A 10,422-nucleotide genomic window follows, 5' to 3' on the forward strand; every position below is an offset into this window, starting at 1 on the left:
TCATTTTGATAGCTTGATGATATACAAATCGAAAAACAACTTTGAAAAAAACACCAGTAGAAAGTTTATTTTTAGCCTTAGCATTTATGTATTTATCCATACATTTGAGTCTATAACCTATAACATAGAGAAACAATAAGCGTAAGTAGATATCCCATGGTATAGGGCGTTTATGTCGCAACTTTTACTGTTATCTCAAGCCGATAGTCCACGTAGTTCTTTCCTGTGAAGCTTTATGACGCTGGTAGTCTCTCATATTGTGCCGTTCATACATTCTTACCCGGTCAAAACAGTAAAAAAAGACAATATTCGACAGTAATCGGCTTGAGATAACAGTAAAAGTTGCGACATAAACGCCCTATACCATGGGATATCTATTTATGCTATTGTTTCTCTATGTTCTCACTCTAAACTAGGGATGTTTCTGATTGTCTCTTGAACCATTCTATTCTTCACTTTCATCCCTTTAGTTGTCTTATCAACTTTTTTCTCCCTTGATTCATATTTCCCACACTTTAACCCTTGATCCATCCCTAGCATATCCCCTCACCGTTTACACCATTCTAAACAACACTGTCACCATTTTTTCCCTGAATAAATTCCCTGATAACCTTGGCTACTTCCTCCCTGCTTCCCTCATTCATATGCAGGTGATGGGTTCCATTGAGTTCGTGATACTCGAACTTTCTCGAAGTCTTCCGGATTTTGTCTAGTAGTTCCCCGTAGACCTCGGGCAGTTCGAATGTGATCCCAGGCCTGGCGCGAATGTTGAGATACTCACAGCTGATTTTGTCGGCGTAGGCGTAAACCTGGTCTTTCGAGAACATTGCTAGACCTGCCACCTGTCGACAGAAATTGGAAACAATCGATAAATAGTAGTTCTGTGAACAGTAGACCTCACGCAATATTCTCATCCACAAGTACCTGATTGAAACTATAGACGTTATGGAAATACAGCAATAGACTGGCTTCTCCACACATCTGTGTAATCACTTGTCAGCTGATTTATGATGAATAATTGTATAGTCTGATTTTTACTCTAATATTGGCGTATGAAGGAGGCTCCTTTTTCCTTTTATACTAGTAGTTCTGTAAACAGTAGACCTCACGCAGTATTCTCATCCACAAGTTCCTGATTGAAACTATAGACCTTTTGGAAACACAGCAATAGACTGGCTTCTCAACATATCTGTGTAATCACTAGTCAGCTGATTTATGATGAATAATTCTATAGTCTGATTTTTACTCTAATATTGGCGTATGAAGGAGGCTCCTTTTTCCTTTTATACTAGTAGTTCTGTGAACAGTAGACCTCACGCAGTATTCTCATCCACAAGTACCTGATTGAAACTATAGACCTTATGGAAATACAGTAATAGACTGGCTTCTCAACATATCTGTGTAATCACTTGTGATTTATGATGAATAATTCTATAGTCTGATTTTTACTCTAATATTGGCGTATGAAGGAGGCTCCTTTTTCCTTTTATACTAGTAGTTCTGTGAACAGTAGACCTCACGCAGTATTCTCATCCACAAGTACCTGATTGAAACTATAGACCTTATGGAAATACAGCAATAGACTGGCTTCTCCACACATCTGTGTAATCACTTGTCAGCTGATTTATGATGAATAATTCTATAGTCCGATTTCTACTCAATATCTAGAATATTTACTAAACATATACTAGTAGTTCTGTGAACAGTAAACCTCACGCTCAGTAAGTTACATTGACCTGTTGTTATGTTTTCTCAAAAATTAATGAATTATTTATCAATTTAAAATGTCTAGAAAAAATCCTGAATAAACATAGAGCTTTCTGTACTATATCGTACCGTGACGTGTCGTCCCGGAATGTGAGTGTGAGCGCTGTTGTCAGGTCTGGCTGCAACTATCTACAACGTTGATGGAAACATACATTTTCAAGATGTTCGATGTTTTTGAACGGGTAGTATTATAGTCCACTAGACAACTGATTTATGATGAATAATTCTATAGTCTGATTTTTACTCTAATATTGGCGTATAAAGGAGGCTCCTTTTTCCTTTTATACTAGTAGTTCTGTGAACAGTAGACCTCACGCAGTATTCTCATCCACAAGTACCTGATTGAAACTATAGACCTTATGGAAATACAGTAGTAGACTGGCTTCTCAACATATCTGTGTAATCACTTGTCAGCTGATTTATGATGAATAATTCTATAGTCTGATTTTCACTCTAATATTGGCGTATGAAGGAGGCTCCTTTTTCCTTTTATACTAGTAGTTCTGTGAACAGTAGACCTCGCGCTCAGTAAGTTACAATGACCTGTTGTTATGTTTTCTCAAAAATTAATAAATAATTTATCAATTTAAAATGTCTAGAAAAACTCCTAGAGCTTTCTGTCCTATCGTACCGTGACTTGTCGTCCCGGAATGTGAGTGTGAGCGCTGTTATCAGGTCTGGCTGCAACTGTCTACAACGTTGATGGAAAGATACATTTTCAAGATGTTCGACGTTTTTGAACGGGTAGTATTATAGTCAACTGTCTACTAACGTTGATGGAAAGATACAACATTTTCAAGATGTTCGATGTTTTTGACCGGGTAGTATTATAGTCCACTAGACAGCTGATTTATGATGAATAATTCTATAGTCTGATTTTTACTCTAATATTGACGTATGAAGAAGGCTCCTTTTTCCTTTTATATTATCCTTGAAATGAAAAATTTTCGAAAACCTTGTATATACGTCGACGCGCAATTAAGAAAGGAACATACCTGTCAAATTTCATGAAAATCTATTACCGCGTTCCGCCGTAAATGCGCAACATATAAACATATAAACATTTGAACATTCAAACATCTAAACATTAAGAGATATTCCAAACCGTTGACTTGAATCTTAGACCTCACTTCGCTCGGTCAATTGAATAAAAATATGGTGTGGCGCACTCACACAACTTCCTTGCCGTTATGAAAATTGATCAACTGACGCTAGTGTTCACGCGCATCTCAAGTCTACTATTCTAAGATATGAGCCAGCTGGTGACAGGACAATAGCGCTGCAGACACACGAGGTCTGCTATGTCTTCATAGTGAATGATTCAATAAAATCAACAGTTGCCAACAGTTTTGCAATTGAATAATCTTATTTCCTCGAATTTCGAGCTAATTTTCAATTTTAGGTGAAAATGTTACTGAACATTAATTGTAGAGATTTTTATGAGTACCTTAATTTTTTTCGGAAATCAATATTTTCCTTACCTATGGTAATAGGGCAAGGAAAGTAAAAATAATAAGAAATTGTCAAAAACCACAGATTTATTGATAGTTAGAAAGACCGGTTTCTGTTTGAGATTGACAATGGTGTAACAACCGAAACCGGTCTTTCTAAGTATCTTTTAATCTGTGGTTTTTGACTTTTTTTTTAGTATTTTTATTTAATGTGAATTTATTCTACACTATTAACCACAATATCAACTTCTCAACTACACAAAAAGCAATCGATAAATCATTCATTTTCATTATTCAATTCAAATTATGTATGTTTTTATGCCAAGTTAGTCTAAACTCACACTTAGGCGACTGAGGTGGAGAAGAGACTGGACTCTAGTGGAGAGCATGTGTTTCCAAATGGTGACACTCAGACCAGTCGATTCTAGTCTCCGCGACGTCACCCTATTGATAACACATGTTCTCCACTAGTGTCCAGTCTCTTCTCCACTTGAGTCGCCTAAGTGTGATCCGAGCCTTCGGTCCTGTAGCTTTGCCTATCGGCGGAGTGCCACTAGACTACAATACTACCCAAACAAAAACATCCAACATTTTTGATAATATATCTTTTCATAAGCAACAGATGCTCTTTTGTATCTTCTCAAAAGCAACATGTTGCATTCGAAAAGACACACAAGAGCTATAATGTACCTTAACATAAAGAACAGATGTTCTTTTGTATCTACTCAGAAGCAACGTTATGCAACCGAAAAGATACACAAGGAGCTTTTAGGAGTTAAGTCCTTTTAGCATAACACAGCCAGTCAGCTGTATAAGTGAAAATTAACTGACCTTCAATCGTGGATCCCTGGTGACATAAGCTCGCTACTGTTTTGTCATTGATACAGTATCACCTCACATGATACAGTATCATCTCAACTTGATACAGTAATATATCAACTTGATACACAACACCATAATTTGATACAAAACTTGCAAACTTTGAATAAATTCTACAAACCATGGGATATTTCATATGCTATCTTTTCTCTCTGCTTTAACTGACCTTCAATCGTGGATCCCTGGTGAATATAAACTCGCAACTGTTTTGCTATTGATACAATATCAGCACAATATGATACAGTGTCAACACAATATTATGATACACTATTAACACAATACGATACAGTATCATCTCAACTTGATATCCAACTCCCTAATTTGATACAAAAATTTCAAACTTTGAATGAATTCTACAAACCATGGGATATCTTCTTATGTTATCTTTTCTCTTAGCTATGAATGACCTCCAATCGTGAATCCCTAGTGAATATAAACTTGCGACTGTTTTGCCATCGATACAGTATCAACACATTATGATACAGTTTAATCTCAACTTGATACACAACACCATAATTTGATACAAAACTTCCAAATTTTGAATGAATTCTACAAACCATGGAATATCGTCTTATGATATCATTTCTTTATGGCATCACAATAAATGATACAGTATTTCATCACATGATACAGTATCATCTCAACTTGATACACAAAATCATAACTGGATACAAAACTTGCAAACTTTGAATGAATTCTACAAACCATGGTACATATTATCCTCTTATGATATTTATATTCTCTATGTTATCACCACACTTAGTACAATATCAACACAATATGATACAGTATCAACTCAATTTGATACACAACACCATAATTTGATACAAAACTTCCAACTTTGAATGAATTCTACAAATAATCTTCTTATGCTATCTTTTCTTAGCTTTCCACTACGGTCTATGCTAAAACTAACCTTCAATCGTGAGTTTATGAATATTTCTACCTCGAACTATGAAATAAAGTTAACATTAGTCAAGAATCTAACCTCAGAAACAGTGAAAATGAACTGACCTTCAATTGTGTGAACTGATCCCGGTTTTGCCATTGATATAGTATTATCTCAACTTGATACAGTATCACCTGACATGATACAGTATTATCTCAACTTGATACAGTATCATCTCAACTTGATACAGTATCACCTCACATGATACAGTATCATCTCAATTTGATACAGTATCACCTCACATGATACAGTATCATCTCAACTTGATACAGTATCACCTCACATGATACAGTATCATCTCAACTTGATACAGTATCACCTCACATGATACAGTATCATCTCAACTTGATACAGTATCACCTCACATGATACAGTATCATCTCAACTTGATACAGTATCACCTCACATGATACAGTATCATCTCAACTTGATACACAACACCATAATTTGATACAAAACTTCCTAACTTTGAATGAATTCTACAAAACATGTGATATATCTTCTTATGCTATCTTTTCTCTGTGATATAATACTGACCTTCAATCGTGGATCCCGTGTGAACATAAATTCTCGACTGTTTTGCCGTGACGGCTGCATCCCTCGCTTCATCATAGTCTGGCAACTCTGCTTCGTCAGCGATCCGTTGTGGGCGTCCATTGCTATCTGTACCATCTCGTCGTACTCGTAGCGTGGCTGGCTACTTTCCGGCAGGCCCTCGTATTTCAGAAATCTGTCAATTAACGGAAAATTAACAGACAAAAGTACTAAGAGTAATTAATGGGTTAGCACAAATAGATGAATGACTCATTCATAAAAGCATGACTACTTTCTAGCAGGTCCTCGTATTTCAGATATCTGTCAATTAACAAAAGTTATTGAAGAATTGGGTTAGCAATGGGTTAGCACAAATAGATAATGAGTACAATACGCGTCCCGTAGCTCTGCCTCGGTAACTTTTAAACGGCATATAGGCAAGGTATGGTTCGCGGGGTAATATTCACGGCTTTGCAAAAACATCAGGCTTCAGAGTGTCTATAGTGAGGTCCACGTTATAATGGCAGTGGAGAAAGATAAGAGAAAACCGTTGCTGATCCTCACTGTCTTGTAAATGCCTTCTATAGACGGTAGCTGATACAGGTTTATTGAGGTAATATTAACTGTTCATTCTCGTTAAAAATAATCAATTATATTTCATTAAGCAAGAAATTATATTTTTCAATAATTTCATGGTGCATTTTCATGAATGAGATTAAATATTTTGTTAATTAAATATCAATTCTACTACATTGTTAAAAGACGATCTGGCAACAGAGCAAAGCGAGAAAGAGATGATACACAACTACAACATGATACAGTATCACCACAATAATATGATGCAGTATCATCTCAACTTGATACACAATACCATAATTTTATACAAAACTTATCTCCTGTGGAATGATAGACAAGGAAAAGCAATACCATTGCTAATCAAACATTGCCATTACAACGTGGACCTCACTATAGAACAAGAAAAACCATTCATGATACAGTATCAACACAATATGATACAGAAACATCTCAACTTGATACAAAACAGGACAGAGCTATCCGCTTTGTGGAATGATAGACAAGGATAGCAACACCAATGTTAATCAAATACTGTCATTACAACGTGGACCTCACTATAGAACAAGAACAACCACAACATGATACAGTATCACCACACATGATAAGTATCAACACAATATGATACAGTATAATCTCAACGTGATACAAAACACCATAATTTGATACAAAATGGGATAGCGCTATCTGCTTTGTTGAATGATAGACAAGGATAGCAATACCATTGCCAATCAAACACTGTCATTATAACGCGGACCTCACTATAGATGGATAGATAGTTGAAAATAATCTTATATGAATTGGATATACTCACTTGTCAATACAATCGGGGCACCTGCTTCATGAGCACTTCGGTTCGAGCAATTCGGGGACACACGATGTCAATGGATATGAGTTTGTCGACGTCCTGCGGGAAGGCGCCGGCGTAGAGAAAGCCCGCTGCTCCGCCCAGCGAGTGGCCAATCAGGGAGACTTTCCGCCACTTGTAGTGGTTGACTATGCGACGTATCAGCACCATTGTGTCCCAGAATATGTAGTAGGTCATGCCCTGGAAAATCAATGAAAAAGATTAATTAAATAGATAAACAATAAACAGATGTGTAAATTATGCCCGAGGAATCATTAGGAAAACAATCGGTCATGCTCTATAAAAATAAAATAGAAATTTGAATCATGTAGTAGTATTTTCTTCAAATCAGTAAAAATTGAATTATTTGTCTGAATTATGCTCAAAAAATCATCAAAAAACAATCGGTCATGCCGTATAGTGAGGTCCACGTTATAATGGCAATGGTATTGCTATCCTTGTCTATCATTCAACAAAGCGGATAGCAGTTTCTCTTTCTCGCTTTGCTCTGTTGCCAGATCGTCTTTCAACAATGTAAAATTTACAATTAGCCTAATTAACAAAATATTTTATCTTAGTTATGAAAATTCATTGTGAAATAATTGAAAAATATAATTTATTGCTTAATTGACCGAGCGAAGTGAGGTCTAAGATTCAAGTCGACGGTTTGGCATTTCTCTTAATGTTTAAATGTTTTTATGTTGCGCATTTACGGCGAAACGCGGTAATAGATTTTCATGAAATTTGACAGGACTGTGGATGTGCTTATGGTTTGGGACGTTGTTATAACTGCGCGAGGTCTACTGTTCACAGAACTACTAGTAAAATATAATTGATTATTATATGAGAATGAACAGTTAATATTACATCAATAAACCTGTATCAGCTACCGTCTATAGAAGCCATCGACAAGACAGAGGATAGGCAACGTTGATCTCCTATCTTTCTCCACTGTCATTGTAACGTGGACCTCACTATATAGTAATCATGAAGAAATGATTTAAATTTATTAGAAAATTCAATAATAATCAGGACACTCCGAAAATGCAAAGATGAATATGAAATGAGAAAGCCAAGCTCCCCACGAAGTCATAGTTTCATGATCATAAAACTAGTGAGCCCCCCGGGCTGGAGAACTCGCTCAAAATGCCACTGCTATTCTGTCAGCTGTTCTATTGAAAAGTCAAGAGATGTTATTGAAAATTCAAGTTATTATCAAGAGTTATTGCAATTGTGTCAGTATTGATTTTACGGGGAAACATTGATGTCGTTCAAGGGGAATACTGATACTTTGACTTAACTCTGATCACAGTTCGACTTGGATTTGACTACACTTTGACTTGAATGCGACTTGAACGACAGTACTATCTAACTTGCCTGTACCAGTATTGTCTTTAAACGGGGAATCATTGACGTCATCCATAGATCACTGACTCTCTGACTTGAATATGACCACTGGTTGACTTGAATGTGACTAAAGTTTGATCTAAATCTGTCTACATTTTGACCTGAATCCAACTACAGTTAGACTTGAATGCGACTATACATTTTGACTTGAATTTGGTCCATAGCTTGACTTGAAACTGACTTTCAAATTTTTATTTGAATATGGCAATAGTTAGACTCAAATCCAACTACATTCTTACCTGAATTCAACTACATTTTGACTTGAATGTGACCACAGTTTCACTTTAATCAGACAACTGTTTGCCCTGAATCAAATTCTAAATGTGACTACAGATTGACTTAAACCTGAATGCGACTTGAACGTGGCTACTTGCCTGTGGATAGGGTGATGAGAGACCGTGACCAGGCAGGTCGATACAGAGCAAGCTGATATCTGGTGCAAGTTGACTGGCAAGTGCATCGAACGACCCACAGTTGTCTTGCCAGCCGTGTAGGGCCAAGTAGGGTTGTCTATCTTCAGGACCCCACCATTTGCCTACAAACAAAAACAAATGAGAATTAAAATGAAATTATACATTATATAAAATTTGATACAAAATAGGATAGAGCTATGTGCTTTGTGGAATGATAGACAAGGATATCAACAATAATGTTAGTCAAATACTGCCATTATAACGTGGACCTCACTATTAAATATTAGGCTCAACTGACACTTGGGCGACTCAGGTGGAGAAGAGACTGGACTCTAGTGGAGAGCATGTGTTTCCAAATGGTGACACTCAGACCAGTCGATTCTAGTCTCCGCGACGTCACCATTTGGAAACACATGCTCTCCACTAGAGTCCAGTCTCTTCTCCACCTGAGTCGCCCAAGTGTCAGTTGAACCTAATATATAATAGTGAGGTCCACGTTATAATGACAGTATCTGATTAACATTGGTGTTGCAATCCTTGTTTATCATTCCACAAAGCAGATAGCTCTATCCTGTTTTGTATTAAATTATGGTCTGGTGTATCAAGTTGAGATGATACTGTATCATATTGTGGTTGTTCTTGTTATATAGTGAGGTCCACGTTGTAAATGGCAGAATTTGATTAACAGTGGTGTTGCTATCCTTGTCTATCATTCCACAAAGCAGATAGCTCTATCCTGTTTTATATCAAATTATGCTGTACAACTAGATACACAAGTTTGAGATGATACTGTATCATATTGTGTTGATTCTGTATCATATTATCGGTATGTCGAACACTAATTGCTAAAGTGAGGTCCACGTTATAATGGCAGTATCTGATTAACATTGGTGTTGCTACCCTTGTCTATCATTCCACAAAGCAGATAGCTCTATCCTGTTTTGTATCAAATAATGTCATATTGATTTGATACTGTATCATGTGTGGTGATACTGTATCATATGTGGTTATTCTTGTTCTATAGTGAGGTCCCACGTTATAATGACAGAATCTGATTAACATTGGTGTTGCTATCCTTGTCTATAATTCCACAAAGCAGATAGCTCTATCCTGTTTTGTATCCCTGTTGTCAATATTTGCAGTAGCATTGAGATTTTCGTTTAATAATAAATATAATCTTCACAACTAATCAAAAGTTGAAAGAGTGGAGCTTACCTTTGATAACTCCCCAGGGTACAGGTATTTCAATTTCCTTCACTGTCGGCTCAACTAGGTTGCAATCCGCCATTTTGTCTGTTTGGAAAAAATGAGAAACATTTAATAGCTTCAATAAAATTGGATTGATTAATCTTGAAGAATTCAAAATAGGCCTATAACCATCCTCGGTAAATTATGAATCTATTAGCAAAATGTTAAATTAATCAGTTGAGACGTGATGATGCGTCATTCGTAAATTTCCTAACCCGTACCAATTCTTTCCTTTATTATATTGTACACTAGCCGTCAGGCTCGCTTCGCTCGCCATATCCGTCTAGCCTGGACCCCCGACTGGATCGTCCAAGAATGAGATCAGCAGGCTTGCTTCGCTCGCCTGCATTTTTA

At 36.6% G+C, this 10,422-nt stretch overlaps 1 protein-coding gene across 1 annotated transcript; it reads right to left on the reverse strand.

Moving 5' to 3' along the window:
- Positions 1–447: 447 nt before the first annotated feature.
- Positions 448–10,170, reverse strand: LOC120355919 (probable serine hydrolase). The gene is made up of 5 exons (XM_039444673.1): positions 10,036–10,170; positions 8,782–8,942; positions 6,976–7,201; positions 5,584–5,810; positions 448–842 (listed from the first exon to the last, which is right to left on the reverse strand). Exons 1-5 carry the CDS (start codon positions 10,106–10,108, stop codon positions 564–566), a joined length of 966 nt encoding a protein of 321 aa, XP_039300607.1. The 5' UTR covers positions 10,109–10,170; the 3' UTR covers positions 448–563.
- Positions 10,171–10,422: the final 252 nt, after the last annotated feature.

This window comes from Nilaparvata lugens, unplaced genomic scaffold (genome assembly GCF_014356525.2).
Source record: "Nilaparvata lugens isolate BPH unplaced genomic scaffold, ASM1435652v1 scaffold5237, whole genome shotgun sequence".
Lineage (NCBI taxonomy): Eukaryota > Metazoa > Arthropoda > Insecta > Hemiptera > Delphacidae > Nilaparvata > Nilaparvata lugens.

What these genes read in the sequence shown, in the direction of transcription:
- LOC120355919 (XM_039444673.1), bottom strand. Translation starts at nt 10,108, where the DNA reads ATGGCGGATTGCAACCTAGTTGAGCCGACAGTGAAGGAAATTGAAATA. An exon ending in ACCCTGGGGAGTTATCAAAG is followed by an intron (nt 8,943 to 10,035) that starts GTAAGCTCCACT and finishes TTTTGTTTGTAG; the next exon opens with GCAAATGGTGGGGTCCTGAA. An exon ending in TCTCATCACCCTATCCACAG is followed by an intron (nt 7,202 to 8,781) that starts GCAAGTAGCCAC and finishes TTGATTTTCCAG; the next exon opens with GGCATGACCTACTACATATT.